We start from the raw sequence: 21,228 nt of genomic DNA, 5'->3' as shown, positions 1-21,228 counted from the left end.
ACTATGGAGGAACACTGATGTAAAGAAACAAATTGCTGTCATGTTACATTGTCAAAATGTAAGAAATTTCAAATAGTATCTTTATTTTTGGATTAGTATCTTTAAGATTATTTCTTCATGATTTTTTTATTGGTGAGAAATAACATTGGAGAATATTTCTAAATTTGTCTATATGTATGGGTGAAGAGGCATTGTCCAACCTTTGTTACTGTTGTCATCTTTATTTTATATACTGTCGTGCTGTTCATGAAAGATCATCATCAATTATATATTTTATCATTGTTATTTTTTAATAAAATAAAAACACACTTCCTGTAGGATGGGAGGGGTTTCAATTTAGCAACTAAACAGAATCCTATAAGTTCAGGTGGGTAGCTGCGTCAGCATGCGTAGGCTGCAAAGGGACAAGTAATAGGTTTATTCCATGCTGAAAAAAAGAAGAAAGAAAACACAACGTTTCGGCCGTTGAGTCTTCTTCAAGTGTGAGAAAGACAGGACAGTTAGCAAAGGTACAGTAAAGGTAGCGGGAGAACAAAGGCTGGGAGAAAGGAGGAGCAAGAGGCGGGAGCAAGGGACAGAAAGAGAGGCCAATCAAGAGGTGTGAAGTCGGAATAGGTGTAGAGAGGTGTGAAATTAAACCTGCAATGAATAGTGAAAATTTAGAAGAAAAGTAGTCTGTTGTTAGGAGAAGGGGGAAGGTGTGATCCTAGCTGCAGGATAATTTTGGTTTCTGTAGTCTTTCTGATGTATGAGTTCGGAAAACCGTCTTTGAGAACAACTTTGTTCTTTGAGCTGTTCTGTTCTTAGAGGATAACACCATAGGGTGTCTTTGAGAACAGCTTATAGAATCCTATAAGCCCTGATTACTTTGGCAACATCCATCGTTCCATTTTAAAACTAAAACTTTATTCAGTACAGGGTCACGGGTGCAGCCAGAGGCGAACCTGACAAGTGATGGATGTAAGGAGGGATACACCCTGTATGGGATCTCAATTTATCACAAGGTGCACACAGACTCGAACATGCACACCCACCCACAAGGACCAATCTTAAACCAGTTTACCTACCAGCATGTTTTGGACAAACTCATGCAAACAAGGAGATTGTCACACCCCCTGCAGCCAGAGGGCGCTCCTACTCTGTCCTGTCCCTAGTTTCCCATGCTTTGCTCTCCTTCCGGTGTCTCTCTCTCTGGTGCTATATATTTCCGGGTCACTTATGCTCCTGTGATCAGCATTGACGATCGGATGTCCTGAGATCCGGCTGGCACCAGGTCGCCCCATGTCCGCTGCCTGAGGGCATTGGTTTCTATACGACTCCCGAACTGCTGAGCCCGGGCTAACCCCCCATTCCGCCGCTACACATATGGGTCTTTTTCCGCTCTCCTGCCTCTCCACGGTTTGTCCGTTCTGACATCCGTGACAGAGATCTTACAAACTCTACATAGATAGCACCCTAGTTATTTAACGCAGGGTCCCAGAGCTGCACGGCAGCAATGCTAATCACTGCACCACTCTGCAGCCTGAAACACCATCATTAACAGAGAAAAAGGAATTCCTTTTACCTTCAGTCTTGATCCGCAAGGCAGTTCTCACCAAAGCAAAGAGAGTGGCATTAAACATGACTGTGCCATCACTGTTGAGAGGCATGTTCATGGATACCAGTCGCTGTAGAGAGAGAAGATCATTTAACCATTGACTGGGAAAATGTAATCAGTCATGAATGGTCCTTAGTTACCAGTGCTTTAGTAATTTGAGACATTCTCTACAAACACTTTCAGAGTTAGAATGTCCAAGCCTTTTGATTCAGCCATAATGATGGGCCTACTGTATACTCAAACAAATATATAGCACATACTGTATTTACTGTAACTATAAAAAAAGCTTACAGAGTAACTTAATTTTGGCTACACTAAATATAGTCACATTGCTTGTGTTCATTCCTCATTTGAACACATTTTGTGACTGTAGAAATTTAAAATAAAGCAAAAACAAATATAAAAATACATATTGCTAGTGAAATCAAACAGTAAATCGTATAATCAATTACTGTATTTACTATTCAGTTTTTAAAGTAAAGAACAGCTGGATTGACAGCCAGGTCAGGTTCTCTGGATGCTTATAAAGATTATGCAAAATATTGCAATATGTTTGCCCCTGCACTGATGTTTAAATAAACAAATATGATTTAAATATATAAGAACACTCTAAATAATACAGCAATACTTTACAGTAACAAGTTAACATCCCTCTATTTTTAAAATACCTTCCCTGTTCCTGCATATAAAGGTCATAGCATGCTTTGTAGATCATTAAGTGACACACAGACTAATTTAAAGGGAACTCTGAATACGCCCCCCACTTGAAACATGTTGCAAATTCATCCATCAATTTTCTAACTGCTCTAACTGCAAAGCCTCTCCTGGCAAGCAACGGGCAAGCTACTGTAGGATACACCCTGGATGTAATGTCAGCCCCACAGAGACATAAAAAAACAAAAAAGCAAGTTAAGCTACGTGTATGTCTTTGGACTGTGGGAGAAAGCCCACAAGAACATAAGGAGAACATACCAAGAAGCATCTTATCTGGCATTTGAATCTAAAACCTTCTAGTTAGAAGGTCAGACACCAAACCACTGCTAGCCATAAGGTAGTTACTTATACTGGATTCCTGGATTATTTTATAAACTGAAGTTCTAGATGTCAACGATAAGATCAATAATGCAGGCCGTGGAGTAAATCTCAGCACATGCTGAATATGATGCCCCATACTCAATACAGTGAACACTTAGCTGCAAAAATGCACTGTCAAGTTCTAGATTTTGGAAGACACGTCAGTGATATTGAAACAACAGGCAGGTTGAAAGTACAGCCAAAGGCAGATTAATGCTGTCTTGCAATTAACATGTTTTTACAGGTTCCTTATTTTTAATTGATATCCAAGATGTTGAGATGTCTTTCAATGGAAAATAAGAGGAAGATCCATGAACTCAGCGTGTCTTCTTTTAAGAGTACTTAAACAGGTAAGTTGCTGGAGGAACATATAGCTTCCAGTATATACAGTATATCATTTGAAATCTCTCTACTTTTTCTTTAAGACATTTGGCTCTTTTACTCAAATATCAGAACTGTGAACAGGGGATCAAGCCCAGAACAAATTAACTGCTATTTGGAAACGTAACCTCCTTTTTCCACCTAAGGACAAGAGGAGACCTTGGATCTTGAGTGTTACCTTGCAGGCCACACGATGAGGACAGAGCTTTCCGAATCCCAAAGGGGGCTGTATTCTGCGTAGTAGAGTCACCACATCTAAGTGCTTTATCCTTCCCCTGCAAAAGACAGCACAGCAAGATCTCAGCTACTGTAAACATGTAAGGCGTCACCGCTAGACAAAAGTGTGGACATCATTCCTCCTCCTGTCTACATTAACCATAAAGCAAGGTTAATTTTAAATGATACTTTTGTTATTCAGAATTTTTTTTTATGTACCATGTGAATATCAGGCAGTTTAGATACTTTTTTCTCTGATGATTCCTTGTAAAAGCATTCATCCCATTGCAATGATGTAAAACAAAACTTCAAAAATTAAAATGTCGATTGCTTAGTATTCACCCCCTTTGTCTGTTCTTCCTATAGCAAATCTTTAGAAATTAGATCCAATACACACAATTACCTTGTCCTGTCACATAAATAGTTGAATGGCCTCTTTATGTGTCTAATAATAGTAGATTATTTATGTTATGTGGATTATTTAAATATTTATAGCGCCTAGTGTTTCATGCTTCCAACTAGCTTGAACTCAACTACCTAACTGATGGACCTTACAGAGAAAGATGTTTGTATTCTGAAGTCATGTACTGGCACTGAATGAATGGCTGGTGTAAGACTTCCTCACAAAACATCTACAGTATATATCTACAATATATAGATCTACAGTATATACTGTATACATCTATCCCCATAGGATTCTGAGGAAGATGTTTTCTTAAAAAGATTAGTACCAAGCATTCTAAAAGCAACAAATTGACTTAATATTTCAGAGATTGTTGAAGAGTAATCAGGGTCTCCCCTAATAACAGGGGAAGACAGATTCTGAAATGACCTTAACAAGTTTTTAAACTAGCAGTACTGAATTGGGTGAATCATTTTCACAGACAGATATCCCCGTGTTCATGGGAGAAGAATGGAACAAATCCCCACGTTGAGTCAACTGGGAAAAACAAATTAATATCCCAGTCACCAGGTGAGTGGAATACATGTTTTTGAACAAGGTACCTAGGGTGTCTTTTTCACTTTGTAATGGACAAACTGACTTTGAAAATGGCACGTTTATTGACTTCACGTTCTGATTAATACTGTCATTTACTACATCTTTTATAATATTTTAAGATTGTGAATTGCAATTAATGTCTGGTAAAGGTGTTCTCCATTCAGAAATAGCTAAAAACCCACTGGAGACAAATATACTAAGAAGAATAAAAGAATATATTTTGAAGACAGTTACTGACTTGGCTTCAGGGTCGTATTCAGCCCAGATTCTCTTGAACTCATCGAGGTGGTGTGGCCCCAGAATGGACCAGTCTCTGGTCAGGTAGTCAAAATTGTCCATGATAACCGCAACAAAGAGGTTAATGATCTGTGGAGGGAAAGAGTATTCAACATACTCTAGTTTGCACAACTTTCTAAAATGAGTCCTGTAATTATTTTATATTTTATATTTCAATTTAGGGTAAGTTTGACAATAAAGGTTTTAGTGCTAGTTTAGCAGTACAAACAATAGCTTTACTGTCTTTTCTGGAAAAGGGAAGCACATCAGCTTTTACTGAAGATAATTGCCCTAGGTCTGAAAAAACTGATCTTGAACTAAATACAGACAGTAATCACTAAAATAAAGGAAAGTTCTAAGTGTACCATGATGTATATTTCAGGAGCTCAGTTAGATTCGTATGAAAATGATACAGTGACAAAATATGTGTAGAGTTTTTGGTGTTACTTGCCTTGCTGAGGGAATGCTAGTCTAGTTGTGAGGACAGGCTGTGCGAAGCCCACCAAAAAGACACCCCCACATGCTTTTCGCACAAGCTTTGGGCTGGCTGGACCAGTTCAGATATACACGTCATACAATTGGGGGGGATGAAGAGAATAGTATGCACAAAGAGATTCGTGAAAGCTGATGATGGAATTGAACTTCTAATAACATAACACACGCTTTGACCTGACTGATCAGTTTTACTTGTATGAAGTGGTCAGTATTGTTATAATGAAATCAGAGCGCAAGCACTGTAGTGATGCATGAGAGTAAAGGTGTAGTGGCCGGTGAATGGGTGGCAGCAGAGCTTGGTATCGGACAGCCCTGGTAGGTGCTGTAGTTCCCTTGCTGCAGATGGGCCAATGAGCAAACAAGGCTGCTATGGATATTGGTAAAATGTGGAGCCACTAAAGTGAAAGTGAATGGGATGGGAAGTCTGCAATGACAGATGTGGAAGATGTCTTATTCCTAACTTTGGTCAGGAGATAACCAAAGATATGTGTATAATATGAAAGTGTGAAGAATTTGTCAATGGAGGCAATTACTAGAGTATACACATACAGTATAATGTCCATATAATGGTAGTAAAAATGTGCTTCAGATTGCTCACAGTGGTGTATTCTGTGTCCCCTTTAAAAATTTCGAGATTGATAATTTCTTATAGTTTATGCTTTGTATAGTGTAATCACATATATTATATATACAGTACCTTTAGCTGTATGGTATGGAGCGTAACACCTGGAGGTTACAGTGTTTAAAAGTACCTTGAGTAGGTCAATATAAAACATATACTGTACTTAGTGAAGAAATCAAGATGTGTCTCTAGAAAAAGAAGGAATGAACATTGCCAGACTGTGGGACTCACCAAGAAGGCACAAAGCATGTAGAAGCTGACAAAGTAGAAAACGGCAAAGATGCTGCCACAGTCCTCACTGGCACTTCCCGTCTCGGAGCCCGTTTCACACTTCTTCTGGGGGTAACACGCCAGCATGATCTCTTGCCATGCTTCCCCAGTCGCACACCTGGAATGGACACAATCACAAAAGACGCTCAAATTGTAAAAGAGTCATTTAAATCAAAGTACCAGCAGACATGGAATTATTTAGATTGAACTTTTCTATGTATCTTTGCAGCAGTCAAAGTAACATACAGTACACATGACTTTACTTTCCATTACTAACATCCTGTTATTTTATAATAAAACCCATAGGGAGAGTCTTTATCATCCACGGGGGTAGGTCAAGTTGTTTTACAGCAGCAGTGCTGGTGTACAGACGGACAGAAGAAAAAAAAAATGACAGGAACAACAATATACATACCATAAGTAAAAATAAAACTTTAACAGATAAACTAAAACACACGAAAAACCGCCGCAGTGCGCAGCGCCCTCCTCCTCCTCCATATTCAATGATTTCAAAAAGTGATTTGTCTTGTGCATTGCTTTTAGGAATTAAAACATGATGTTTCATCTGATTTCATCTGACACTTTGCTAAAGACCCATGATAAGCCAGGGAACAGAAAAAATAGATGTTCCTACTTGACATTTATTGAACTGACCTTTTGGAAATTGTTGATGGGCACCTCAAGAGGACCATGCCTCACTTATTGTATCAAAAACAATGTATGAGAGACAGCATCATGCAAACAGGATTAGTAAAATTCACTTATTGTAAATAACAAGGCATGCTGTTCATAATAGAAAGAAACATGACAGGAGTATTACTTCAGTAGCAATATTGGCAGCAGTAGGGGTAGCATAGCACTATGTTATTCAGAACCCTGATACTTTCTCTTTGAAGCTACTGTAGTTAACTGACACCCAACAAAAGCCTATCCAGCATTATCCAGTATCCAGTATGTCATCTTCCATAACAGGCTCAGTCCTAAATAAAGCATATTACATTCATAATAATTGCTTACACTTATATAGTGCTTTTCTGGACACTCCACTCAAAGCTCTACAGGTAATAGGGACTTCCCTCCACCACCACCAATGTGCAGCATCCACCTGGATGATGCGACTGCAGCCATAGTGCGCCAGAACGCACACCAGTGGGGAGGAGAACAAAGTAATGAAGCCAATTCATAGATGGGGATTATTAGGAGGCCATGATTGGTAAGGGCCAATGAGAATTTTGGTCAGGACGCCGGGGTTACACCCCTATTCTTTACGAGAAGCGCCTTGGGATTTGTAATGACCACATAGAGTCTGTATACTATACTATACTGGGGCATTAGGACCCACATGGACCCCAGGGTGAGCGCCCCCTACCGGCCCCACTAACACCTCCTCAGATCCAGGTACTGACCAGGCTCATACCTGCTTAGCGTCAGTGGGTTGCCAAGTACCAGTACCAATGCACCCTATTATTGGTGTGCTGGGGGAGAATTCAGCTCTATTCAGTTCGCCAGGGGGTGATGCAATGTGCTATTACTGAAGAACACATTTGTTCACAATAATCAAAGTTAGACTAGAAATCAAAGAGACCTACTGTATAAAAGAGCTAAAGGCACTTAGTTAGGAGACTAATTCCATCTAGTATTTTACAGAGGGCTACTAACAACACCTAGGTTTACTGCGCATACAGAGGCCTAAGATAATAAAAAAAGATCTTTATAACTCATTTTATATCTTACTTTTATTTTTCAAAAGAAAACATCTATTTCATCTCAGCACATTTACCTGAAGAGCAGTAGCACGGCCTGCGGGAAGGTTTGAAAGTTGTTGTTTCGGTTGATTTCACTGTTGTCCTTCAGTGCAATCTTACCAAACATCTGTTAAGGACACATTAAAAGACATGAAAGACGTTTTTTTCTTTTTCATTTACCCTAAAGGTACAGTTCTGAATATAGAAAGAACAAAAATAAGAAAACTAATAACAGGGTACACATATTAAGAGTGAAGGTTTAATTTAATTCATCAAAGGGCAAGCGTTAAGGCCAAGTTAGTCTTGGGATATTCAAGGAAGTAATATGCCTGTAAGGAAGCACTGTTCACATAATTAAACTAAAAGACTCCTTCAAGCCAACCAAAGAAAACTCTAGCGTCTAAAAATGGACCCTAATGTTAATGTGCTGGAGTTCTTTCGATGGAAGTAAAAGAAAACCTAACAAAATACTTAGTCCACATTGACTGAATTCACCTTTAAGAAGAATCCCCAGAATTAACTGATAGTAATGTGGGTTGGGATGGAATAACTTTGCATCTTAAGAATGGGATTTGACAATTTTCTTTGATTGGCGTCCAGAAAAGCACAGTCCACTTCAACACTCACCTGCATTCCAATCACAGCATAGATGAAAAACAGCATCACTATAAGAAGGGCAACATATGGCAAAGCCTAAAAAAACAACAAAAACAGAATTGGGAACATTATCTTTTTTCCAAATTTTATAAAAACTTTATAAAAACTTAAAGTCCAGTGTGATTAAAAGATGAACTGAAAATCATATGGGTGGCATAGCTAAGAATAGCTTAGACATGAAGCAGTGACAATCTAAAACCCTTTAAGAAAGCCCTACAAAATAATAACGAGGTAATTTTAAAAGCCTGTTTTAAGGCATAGCAGGCACAAATATTTTGCTGAAAGATTAAACTTTAAGGCTTTTAGACATTTTTGTGGAAATGTTAAACTTCCACCTAAGCTTTTGAAGAACCTGATAGACTAATAAGTTCAGAAGCATATCTTCATCTTTCTCAGAAATGCTATTCATTCAGGAATTTCAAAATAAGAGTACAAAATAAGAACACTAAATTTAAAACATGTTTTGGACTTAAATAGTTGAATACAGAACAAATAGCAACTTCTAAATAATGTATGAATTTAAAATTAATATGTACTACAACCCTCCAGCCAGACTGCGGATTAACCTAATAATAATAATAATAATAATAATAATAATAATAATAATAATAATAATAATATGCATCAAGACTGAAAATTTGTATCATTCCGGACCTGCACAACAGCATTACCAAACTCACACAACGTACATTTGGGATCAGAAATATTTATGTGCTTGCAGAGAACACATTTTACATGCTTCCTTTCATTCTGGAGCTCATAGCAGTGGTTATGTCAGAAAACTGTTAAAGATGTTCTTTGAGATATGAGTTATACACTGTTTTCAGTGAGAGTCAAGACCATAATCAGCATATTGACTTTTATTAAGAACCGGATAAAAGTGTACTCTTTCCTACAGAAGTCAGTACAAATTCCAAGCAACTAGAGTTCTGCATATATTCTCCTTTTTGCAGTAGCAGTAATACTACTTATGTGTGTTTTTAATAAACTAAAAAAAATACAGTACTGTATACACATAACTCTAATACACATAACATATTAACAATTATATATAAAAATTCACATATACAATGTATTACCCATACACATAATACTGTATTACACATAACTGAAGCATATAAAAAATAACATAAAAAGGCTAAGGCCTGAAACACAGAAAAGGAGGAACTCAACTGAGCAATTGTGAACCACAGTATCTGATCCATTTTGTGTTTGCCTGTTCACCTCTAATGAGACATTATGTTCTTCGTAGCCCCCATCCCTGCTGGGAGCTTAGTCTCGCTTACCTGAAAGGACTTGATGAATGTCCATAGCAAGGTCCGTATCCCCTCTCCCCGAGACAGGAGCTTCACAAGCCTCATCACTCGGAAAAGCCGGAAGAAGGTGATGGAGATCCTGGCATTGTCTTCTGTGTTCTGTAGCCCCTTTTTTATATACAGTACACATACATCGGGTTACCAGGCAGAACCTCAAGGCACTGATCACACTCTGACACAACAGCCTGGAGAGAACTGGGCAAGCACGGACATCCTAGTGGCTTTAAAAAAATCATTCACACTGTCTGTTACTAACCTTTCCAGTCAAATATTCTAGTATTAAGGAGGAAATGATGCCAGATATCACTAATTTCCTGACTCTTCACTCTCAATTGTGTTCTTATAAGGTCTGATCTGTGACTGTCCACAAAAGTAATCATCATACTATCGTCATATGACATTGGGACAAACCTCACTCAGTTTTGCAAACATTAGTTGTCACCTACTGAAGTTTCTTTGGTTTTATGTATACTTATAGGAAGGTCATTAACTTTCAAATGTCATTTAAAATTGTTTAATATTCTGACTTCATGAAGGCTATTGCTCTTTTTTCAGCCAATAATTCATATTATACATTGGGTGTTTCAATTATTATTGAAAAATATTATGGCCCGTACTGAACAATATTGTAGTGTTCTGTCCCCAAAGATGGACTTCTGGGACTGCTCTTTGACCTTTCCCCTTTTCCCCCCCTTACACATAGTTCTATTTTTTCACTCTACCTCCTATAAATGTGGGGAGGTATAAAGTGTCTGTTACATCTGTCTGTCACTAATCTAGGGAATGCTGCACTCCTTTTCTTTATTTCTCTACCACTCTGAGTGACTAGTGGAACATTGTTAACTAACAATGTTCTAATAAACACCAAAAAACTACTGTGAGCTTGCAGCTCTGGTGCTCTGCTCTCACTCCTACACTCACCACCTTAGCAGGGAAAAGGGTAGATTGCAATAGGTCTCATAACTTATTGTGAGTTTCAGCTGATACAAAGAAAGGCAATGGGTTCAGGTCAGTTAGTTGTTAGTAACCCTTCTGAGTCACATAATTGCATTCTAGAGGTTCTAGATATAGTATGCTTGCTACACCCAATGTGGCTAATTGTTTAGAACAATGAGAATAAGACATCCAGCCACTTTTGAGTATGTCTACAAATCAAAACAGTTATTACCATTAATACTTTTTCCAAACTTTACAACTCACAAAAAACTAAGCATAATGAAAATGGTGGGTGCAAACTTTAAAAAGTCACCTTATATACTTTCATTCCTTTATTTGCAGGACATTTTAATAGAGTACATTGGAATGGTATAAAACTGGTTTCTCTGCATGTATGCTAGCATAATCTATTAGGAAAGGGTGATATAGTTTCTTTCCTTAATTTTAAAGAATGTATGTCTCACAGAATATATCCTAAAGTTGTCCCATAAGAATCCTACCATCTGGTAGATATGTCATTCTCACTTTGTTAAAACATAATGTGATTTGGCACTTTTATACAGAAAAGTATATCCATATCCTTGGCTTTAACAAAACGGGCAATGCCTTGCCCGAAAATGTTGTCCCCCATACTGTCTCCTGTGATTTCTTCAGCAGTAAATTGCAGTTTGGCCACTTGCTGTTATCTCTGGTCAATGGTTCTTACCTCCCTAATTTAAACCAGGAATCTGGGCTCACCTGGCCACATGGAATCAACTCATAATGATAGTCCTTTGAAGCAAAATCACACAATTAATTCTTCAGAGACAGAACAGTGCAAAGAGGTCCAGCAGACCATGGATGGTGCTTATTATGGCATTTCATGGACTAAACCTGCTTAATATCAACTTGGCCATGAATATCAGGAAATAACCTTGGTCAAATAAGATGGGAAGATATATTTTTCTCTGATGATTCAAGGTTTAATCTGCATTTGTTGATTTGTTGAAAACTTTTGCACAGAACTGGGTTATTGAAAAAGATTGGTTTGGTGGAAAAGGAATGATTGTGGGGTGTGCAATTATTGATAAGTTTGAGAATCTATTTTTAGAAAGGATAGTCTCTAAATGCCGCTTGGACAACTTCTTGCATTTTGCAACCAGTTTTCCTTCCACATTTAGCACTACCTCGCTGACAAAGACAACTACTTTCCCAGCATCGCAATCCTCCTACAAACATGACCAGGGCTACACGGGCATTCCTTTGTGCAATGTTCCAGTATTGGATTGTCTTTTATGGGGAGGAACACACCTGAACAATTGTGTGATGAATTGGAATGCAGTTTCACAGCCACATCCGCAGCTAAATATGATCAGATCGTGTCAGATGTGTGATCATTTGATGCCTTCTAGAACTCAGGTAGGATGTGTCAGGACTCAGGCTGGTCTCATCTCTTACTAAGCATGAATGATCTCTTCATGAAATCTGTTATATCAGATGTTATCCAATCCAGTGTGGACAGTAATTGTTTTGAAGCGTTTCTTTTCACTCCAACTGGCATCTTCCTACCTTTGGTTTAAAGTTGGTATGAAGGTATTCATATTTTGGACATCTCTGGACACAATCAACTTTAAGTGATAACTCCATAGTCAATCCCTATAGACCAACTTTTAGGTAAGTTTTGGTCACTTGCGGATTTTTGAATTAATATATTTTGATCAATTACATGTAATGAGTCCAGTTTTTAATAACATTATGTCCTTTTCTTCATTTGGGTAAATAAGCCAGACAACGTTTTATTGAACCAATCAGAGCACTCCTTCTTCCTTTTCTTTAGTTTTCCTTGACATGTTCTTCCATTTCATTGTCTTGTCCAAGGTATTTTATTTTGTCCAAGGCACAAGGCCAGCCATTTAAATGGTAGCATTTTCTTCAGAGCCCATTTTCATTTTTTCAAATTGTCTAGTGTCAGACACAGTTACTACAATATTTGAGCTGTCATCTGCAAAGCTTGGCAGTGTTCCATCTCTGTTCTAATTCTAGCCAGATCCAGGTCAGTCAAATTACACTACTGTGCAAACTGCCAAAGTTGTGAGCAGGATATCATATCATTGATTTCTTAAGGAGGTAGATTGCAAAGATTACCACTTAGTGATGATAAAGTTTTGCTGCTATGAAGAATGTATTCAGAGTAATAAATGGACAAATGGACCCAATGACTATGAGATGACTGCCTTACTATAACAGATCTACCACCATATCTAACTGTCGGGACAATGTTGGTGGTTTCCTTTGGCTTTCTCCATACAGAAACCTGTCCATGTACAGTAGCAAAAAGAGATTTATGAGCCCATATTCATTTTCCTGCACTGCTCAGAAGTCCAGGTTCTGTGCTCATTACACCAGGTTATACATTGCAGTGTATTGGCCTTAGATACAAGAGGTTTCCAAATGGAAGCCCTACCATAAATATCAACATTGTGAAGCTCACAACGTACAACTTTTGTTTGGACTGGATCACGTAAGGAGAAGATTCTGTTCAGTGGTAATTTTTGAAGCTGTTGTTTTATGATTTTTCACAACTAACATTGTTACAGTATGTTACTGTAGGTGTCCATTTATCCCTGTTGGTGAACTTAGACTCGTGATCACTGTTCTTCTTTACTAATGTTGTTTTTCTGCTGCTCATGGAATATAATATAACCTTAATGCATTTAAGATAAATACATCAACTCTGAATATGCTAAGTTTTATGTGAGCAACACAAAAATGTAGTAAAAGCAGTAAAACACAGCAGGAAATTGAAAAAGAAATCTAAATATTAAATCTGATTCACCTCCCTATTCTTGAAAAAAAAAACATAATAAAAAGCCATATCAAGTGAGATAATGTTTTGTTATCTGAAGCGTTTTTTTTTCAGAAAACATCAACTCTTTACTTGGGGCAAATTCTGCTCTAAAAATGTCAGTATGAAAAATGTCAGCTAAAGTCCTTCAATTTACTTGAGCAATACAATCATTGCCAATCTTGATCAGAGCAATTTGGTTCTCAACATCCCACGATTTGTTGTTGTTATACATATTCCATTTCAGAACTGCAAGCTGTTAGGTACAGGCTTGTAAACACCTCTATTTATGTATTTTTTAAAGCCACTAGTTTCAAACAAGGCGCCCACTTCTCCAATGGAAGACGATAAAACAAGAGGAAGGGGGTAACACAGTGCCACAATATGAGCACAGTAAACAAGAGGGCAGCAAGACACACGGGACAGGCACAGTCTGAACAACGCTAGACGCCATCGCAACAAGATCCACCCATGTATGAGTTGGCACGCACAGACAGTCACAGGCAACATGCGGCTCATCTGGAGTGGTGAGGCAGTGGGTGGAGCTAGAGTGAACAGGAGGGGCTTGAGAAAGGTTACCGTCTGTCCGTACCATTTGTCTTACCACGGAGGATTGGGAAGATGAGGCAGAGTCAGCTGGCTTTAAAGAAAGGCAGACAAATAAAAGCTATAGTAGGGTAACCTACTGAGGAACAGAAGCATTCCAGCTTGTGGGCCCTGGGTCAAAGGGCAGCTCAGCTGGTGCTGGGGGCTCTTGAGGCAACCGTTTTAGGGCTTCTGCACCTCTATATTTCTAACGACTGAACCAGTGGTGTAAACATAAGTCTTAGGGACATGAAACTATGAATTTTACAGTAGTAATGTGTGTGAATAAAATTTCCCCAAAAAAGTGTTAAGGAAGTGAGTGTGTTTAATCTCTAAAAATAAAGGTAAGCAAAGTTAAATATGAAACTTCAAGAGTAATCCCCGGAAGGCCAAAAAACTAAAAAACTAATATTCAGCAGGAAAATAGAAATGTACAGTACATCTTTTATCTATCTCATGTGGGGGTTTTGCTTTTTTACAGAAGTTTTTTCTAAGTTAGCAGTCCACTCTCAATGAATAAACTGGACTGACTGTATACAGTACATTAAATCCTGTGTCCTAGTTTGCTCCAGGGATGTCAGAAGACAGAATGCATCCTGCAGTTCAGGAATGGAATTCCACATGAGCCTGTTTTATCAGTGGCTGTACATTAGATTAAGATCTGCACATTATTCTCAGAGTCTAGAATGAAGGGATATTTTCATCTTTCAAAAGTTTGCTTTATCTTGGTGGAAAGAATCCTTTGAGAAAAAATTTAAGGTTTATGGCAAAGCTATTTTTTTCTGTGTCGATAGCCACAAAATGAAAACAAGATGGATTTTATCACCTTGCTGCCGTTCATATTGGTCAAGTACAAGATCAAACTATTTTATATGTTTATTTACTTTTTACTTTTACTTTTTTTAAAAGTGGTATGTCTGATATGACCTTATTATTTGGAGAAAAAAAAAGGCTAAGAATCTTATATGAAAATTCGTTTAAAAAGTGGTGATGAAACCAAAATCATCCGTGTCATTGAGTTTTTCTGAATATGTTCATTTCAATACCATTGGTCTTTAAAAAAGAAGGGGGAGATGGGTTTCCAAAAGTCCCCATCTCAAAGTCAGCTCTGACTCCTTCCCTTTCCTGCAGGTTTTTCAGGGTGCTGGGAGAGACTGGTGTGTGTCTGAGAGGTGCAGCGAGGAGCTGTGTATTTTAGCATGCGACAGTATGTGAATACCGTCTTTATGCTGCAGCCACTGTTCAAACCCACTGCAGTTCTTTAAAAACTAGCTAGACTTACATGGAGTATGTTAGAGCTGGAAACCAGATTCCTTAAATAGATATACAGTACATGTAATATATAAATGGGGATGGTGAAAATCTGTGAGCAATTGCCAACATTACCAATAAATTTGCTAGTGTAGCTTTTGAAAGATGTAGGCTATCGGCATATATTCTAGGAAGCATGCACTGTCTTCATTCTCTTGTTTTCCAACAGCCCAGACAACAAAAGTGACAGACTGAGGACAAACCCAGCTGTCACTGATTATGTGGCTGGCTCAGAGCACACAGCCCATCTTAACAGTGCTTGATCTGTCATGAACCACCACTGGAAGAATCGTAGTTACAGCTTAATTCCAAAACCTCCAGACTACTGGACAAGCTAAATAACTTTGGATGTTAAGTTTTTCAGTTACACACATTAAATCCCCTCTTCTGCTATGTTTTGTCTTTGTTTTAAAGGGAACATTATGATAGCAAGAGGATTTTCATGTACGTCCCTGATGTTATTGCAGATGTGGAAAATGAATTTGTCCTGCAGTGGGTTTTTTTGCAGTTAGATTTCTATATGCATTTCTATATTGGAATTAGGGAAGAGTAAAGTTCAATCCACTCTTACAGTATTATTAACATCACAAGACGTTAGGACAATCTCAACAGTGCGTAGCTCTCAGACAGTATCATTGAGTACTTAGGGGAGCTAAATATATCTGAATCAACATTAGAACTAAATAAATTTTACAATTTGTTTTCACAACAAACACCACTTTCATGTCTCATTCTCAGCCTTTAGGCAACCCAGGTTCTGACATAGCGTTTTACTTCTGAGATGTCTATGGTATGATTTACCTATGCTGTAGGACAATGTAATTGATGATACAGTATAACCCTTATAAAGTAATACAAGGAGGGAATGTAATCTAAAGTCTAGCCAAAAATGCACTGCTTTTACTTGTGCAATAAAACAACATACAGTACATAGAAAATCATAGATATACAATATTTGTATTAAAATATATATTACTTTATATTCTGTCTTACTTTCAATATTCCTACTATTTTGTGATATCATATTGTAAAATGTATTGTCTGATCATAATGAAATGGACTCAAGTGTTTTTGAATATGAATATAGCCAGCAGTGCATGGATAGATAACCCTTGAATGACCATTGCACTTCAATGTTTACATTGAATCAACTAGCTGCTGATTTCAATTCACTAGCCCTTCATCACTTAAATGATTCTTCCACTGGGTACTACAGTATGTCATAGTAAGTAACAGCTGGCTCAAACACAGATTAGCAAAACAATAGAAGTACAAATGTCATCTCTGAATCAGGACACAGAAATCCCTATTTTGGTTACACTTTATGAAAGGATGCTGCTTACAAATGATTTATATTTTATATACTGTGAATAATTAATAGAGAAACAATAAAGTACTCAGAAATTATTGCATATGGTTATTAAAATGAAAAAGGAAATATTTTCAATATATTGTGGTATTGAAAGGCCTTTGTAAACATTTACCACATTTTAATAACCTATTTGTAATTCTTTTCTAACACTTTATAGCTTCTTTATTAACCATTTAAAATACAGTAATATGCCTCTGTTATCAAAAAAATAAGCAGCCCCTTAATATAAAGTGTCTGTTTTTTGTTCTTTCTCCTTCTAAATTGGAAAGTTGGGTCAAGTGGACATTCTGGATAAACCCTGCCTGGGTTACCTGCAGGCATTAACTGAAGACCAGCCCACCCAACAAGACAAAGAGAGGAGACATTCAGAGAGGAGCAGTGCAGCGCACTCAAGTCAGACAGAAAGAAAATAGCATTCAAGGATATGCAGCCGGACATCAGTCAACAAGACACCTGAGCTGGCAATCATTTTCTTTGTTGTTTTTTAAGAAGCATCTGCCGGTTAATTTAATTGTGCTGTGTTTCAGCTTGGCTGTGGGTAGAAAAAAAGGACCAAGCAGGGTCTAAACAGGTATCTATAGGAGAGCAGCAGGAAGTCAGTCACGCCAGCTTGTCAGAGCTAGGCGGGCTTTTTAAAAATTATTCCACTGAAGGCTTTTATTTTTCTTTCGTTTTTATTAAATGCAGAAGATTTCTTAAAAGGTCATCGGAAATTAAAACACGGGAGGGGCTCTTTGTTTATGTTTTAAAGGAAAAGGAGATCATGCTAACAAAACCAACAGAAATTTAACTCTCAAACCAAATCAAAGTTAGTGCAGAGAAGAGAGAGAGACTGTATAGCAGGAGGACGGCAGACATTCTGGTCTTCCATGACTGACAGTGCTCTGTCTATGTGAAAGAAAATCAGATAATCTAAATAAAAACCTTTATCACAGCATGGTTAAGTAGAAATCTTTTTACTCTAAAAGAGAAGGCATGACCTTCACAATTTCAAAACAAAATACAGTAGCCAGATATCCTGACATGCTGCTGAAGAAAAGAGGTTTGGTCTACCTTTATACATTTATAAAGCAATAAGGAAGCATGATGTCCTCAGCTTTAGCTTTAGAAAAAAACATTAAAATACCTCCCTTTAATAATGGCTCATCAGCTCAGGAAGGTCTATTGACACTAATCAAGACCCGTAACTAACTAGAAATACTGTTGGCCATAATTAGTACTGTACCTGAGAGGGCTGGAAAAAAATATTATCTAATTTAGGTCTTTTTACTTCAAAAAGGATACTTCTATCACCTTTTAAGATAAATAGTCCTTGTTACAGAATACCACAAAGTGCAATGTTCTGTGAACTGCATCTCATAACAGCCAGAATCTACGCTCAGCTTCTGAGGGACTAGTAGTGTTCAGGCACATGCGACTGGGCAAACATACAGTTGGTCTGTAATGCTCTTAGATGTCCGGAGCTACGTGCTCCACCACAGTGAATAGATCAGTGTGCATCTGTCCTTCTTGAATAACTGTAGAGACATTCTTTGGTGTCAACATTGTTAAAAACTGTGTGTGATTCAGGTATTTTGGGATGGCATCATTATTAACAGAAACATTTGCTTGCAAACAGATCAGGTGCAAATCTGGCTCAGCAACTAATTTAGTTTAGCATACAGAACAGAGAAACCAAGGTACAAGTTGTTACTATGGTTGACAGGAGTCACATACTGTACTCCTGATACAGACAACAGTCAAACTAGAGAAATCAGGCTTAAGAATCAGCCTGATGAGCCTCTATCTCACAGTATGGACTTCATATATCTAATGGTGAATAGATTTATTTTAGTGTACCACATTTACTGCAGCTGTTTCTATCATATTCTGAAACTTTCTTTGAGAAATGTATTTTCTCTGACTACTGCATTCCCACTAAATGTTTGAAGACATAATGTGTGTTTTTTTAAATGCACCCGATTAGAAGTAAAAAGGTTTAAGTATTTTGGCGTTATGTGGTAAAAATGTCCACTCTCATCCTGCTATACAGTTTCATTCATGCCAGAGGGATATATTGACTTTACCCCCCCAAAAACAATTTGAAGGAAAGAGGAAAATAAATTAAAAAGTTGAGGCAATGCAACAGTCGAGATCCTAGCTAGTCTCAGACAGACAGAAAGTGAGGAGCAGGCACGTTCAAGGACAGTGGCTGTCTACTTACGTTCACCTCAGTGATTGCTATATCAACAACGCTACCGACAACAATTAAGGCGTCAAATGTATTCCATGCATCACAAAAATAGTGCTGCATAGGATGAAAGAAAAAAAACAGAAAGAAAAAAACAAAAGGAGAGAAGAGAAAAGAATAAGAAAAAGGGTTACACATGAACGTTCTTTAAATCATAAAAGTAAAACTGGAAAAAGAAAAAAAAGGACGACCATCATGCTTGTCAGCGATACTCATGAGTCGTAATCCGGGGGTTAGTCACGTCGTGTCTCGTTAGTTGCAGTGAAGTTGCAGTAAAATGTACAAGCAAATAAATGAAAGCTTGCTCTCGCGCAAGGTCTATTTTATTCCTACCTTCAACCCTATACCCACACTCATTTTGTGAAAAACCAAAAAAAAAATACCCCTTTCACCAGCAACCCCCCTCTCTGAGAGGCACAAGCTGTCTTTTTTTGGTGTTGAAACACGTGGACGGCAGGAAACAAACTCTGGGTAAAAAAACAACAACCACAAAAGTACGGAGTACAGTGACGTGGCAAAAAAAGGGGGAACCACAAAGAGAGAAAACAGAGCGAGAAAGAGAGAGAAACGGGACAGACAGCAGGTGTGGGAAAGGTAGTGGTATACTCACATTGATCTCACTGAGAATGACGTCTATTATGCTGCCAATTACGATGAGGAAGTCAAATACATTCCATGGATCACTAAAGTAACCCTATACAGGATGGAGAGGGCAGGTGAAGGGGGTAGAAAGGCAAGTTAGATAGGCATCATTAAAATGTGAAAGCGTTCTATTTTGTTATTTTTCTTCTGTTCCACTGCTTCCCTGGGTTTGATTCAGTGGGCCAATAAAAATTCAAAAGGGTCTGTCTCTTTACTGCCAAAAGGTGCACTAATCTGTGCAAGCAAACGCTTTCTCAAATTCTGGTGAAATTACTGGAAACACTTGACTAAAATCAGGCAGGGGACTCAGCCTAGAGTAAATACCCCACTTCAGGGAGAGTAAGGTGTTTTATCAAACCCTATTACAACTGTGTGTGATTCTTTGATAGAAGTGGAAAGAATTAGGGCCATAATACAGAGTTACAAAATTAAACTAATTTAAATTAAACAAATCTCAATTATTGTGTAATAATCCAGCAGTTTAGGATGAAGGCTAGATACAGTACAGTATGTACATTTAAATGGGAGATGTGTGCTTGCTGTATACTGTATGTAGCAAACAAGAACTGCTTTAAGTCTTGAGGAACATAGTCATTAAAAAAAATAAAAAAGATGTATAGTTTGAGCAAATATTTGACCTTCATGTTTTCAGCAGATTCTAATGATCACTTTGCTATACCCAGTTTCACAGGCAGCGATTTTAACAACTTCTGCCCATGTTTGAGGTTGTGGGTGTGTCTGTAAATTACGAGATTGTGAATTTAATTCTTTTAAATTACTTTGAAAGCCATGCCATCTCACGAGGCAAAACACACTAGCTATCGAAATCAGGATTGGTAGAACTGATGGTTTTAAAGAGTGGGGAAAAAATTGGTTTTAAAGAGACAGCCCACTTTTATTAATGGTGTTAACATACTGTATGATGAATGAATCCAAGCTATAAATTATTTACAAATATAGTATTACAAATTTACAAATATAGTGTAATTTTATGTTTTATATTTATATTTGGAAGAACGTTTGTTTAATGAACATGGACTTACTTGTGTTTTGTGCTATTATTTCTCTCTTTCATTTGAAAATGTAATAATAAGTATGGTAACACTTTGCAGAGCTGAGCAATGAGCTCCAAGAAAAGCTCTGAGGAGGTGGATTACTCCAAGGCAGTGCACCAAAGCCAATAAATGGAGTGGTATACTGTAACTCCCACTGTTAACATGAACACGCCTGAGAGATGAAATGGTGACTGGAAATTCAATTTCCTCTGGATAGTGCATTGGGTGACAGGGCATCGGAGAATGTACAGTACCACGTTGCACCAGTGAATATGATGTGTAGTTTTCATTAGTTAAGTACGAGGCGGGGCAGTACTGCAAAGTGACAGGCACTTTGCTCAGAGCGGCATTGGTAAACATTAAGGTGCAAGTTAGCATGGTGGAAGAGCAGATATGATTGTAGCAGTCTTATCGAGACAGCAGGGTGACAGTACTGATAGGATGAATGGACACTGGTTAGTAAGATGGGAGATCTCGTACTGAAAGCTTAGAGTTAGTCCAGCTCTTTAAATGAACAGGCAAAGATAGGTACAGCTTAATGAGCAGTTTTGAAGTGGTGAGATTTGGTGAATCTATGGCATTAAACAGTTATACATTAGAAGCACACTTTTGTTTAAAAAAAAA

The 21,228-nt window shown here is 37.8% G+C and overlaps 1 protein-coding gene across 10 annotated transcripts in view; it reads right to left on the bottom strand.

Moving 5' to 3' along the window:
* The window catches only part of cacna1c (calcium voltage-gated channel subunit alpha1 C), a 431,114-nt gene that overhangs the window by 23,646 nt on the left and 386,240 nt on the right, over window positions 1–21,228 (bottom strand). For 5 of the 10 annotated variants that reach the window (XM_088646811.1, XM_088646814.1, XM_088646815.1 and 2 more), the window contains 9 exons: window positions 19,518–19,601; window positions 14,002–14,049; window positions 9,620–9,757; window positions 8,304–8,369; window positions 7,712–7,803; window positions 5,893–6,049; window positions 4,507–4,634; window positions 3,231–3,327; window positions 1,565–1,667 (listed from right to left, as the gene is read on the bottom strand). In XM_088646811.1, coding sequence (XP_088502937.1) covers window positions 1,565–1,667; window positions 3,231–3,327; window positions 4,507–4,634; window positions 5,893–6,049; window positions 7,712–7,803; window positions 8,304–8,369; window positions 9,620–9,757; window positions 14,002–14,049; window positions 19,518–19,601 — 913 coding nt within the window. Of the gene's footprint in view, window positions 1–1,564; window positions 1,668–3,230; window positions 3,328–4,506; window positions 4,635–5,892; window positions 6,050–7,711; window positions 7,804–8,303; window positions 8,370–9,619; window positions 9,758–14,001; window positions 14,050–18,880; window positions 18,965–19,517; window positions 19,602–21,228 lie in introns of all 10 variants that reach the window. The other 5 variants (XM_088646816.1, XM_088646818.1, XM_088646821.1 and 2 more) reach the window with 3 other exon arrangements.

Source organism: Lepisosteus platostomus, chromosome 9 (assembly GCF_059453375.1).
Source record: "Lepisosteus platostomus isolate fLepPlt1 chromosome 9, fLepPlt1.hap1, whole genome shotgun sequence".
Lineage (NCBI taxonomy): Eukaryota > Metazoa > Chordata > Actinopteri > Semionotiformes > Lepisosteidae > Lepisosteus > Lepisosteus platostomus.
Note: the sequence above shows the minus strand (reverse complement) of the source record. Positions and strands in the feature narration are given on the sequence as shown.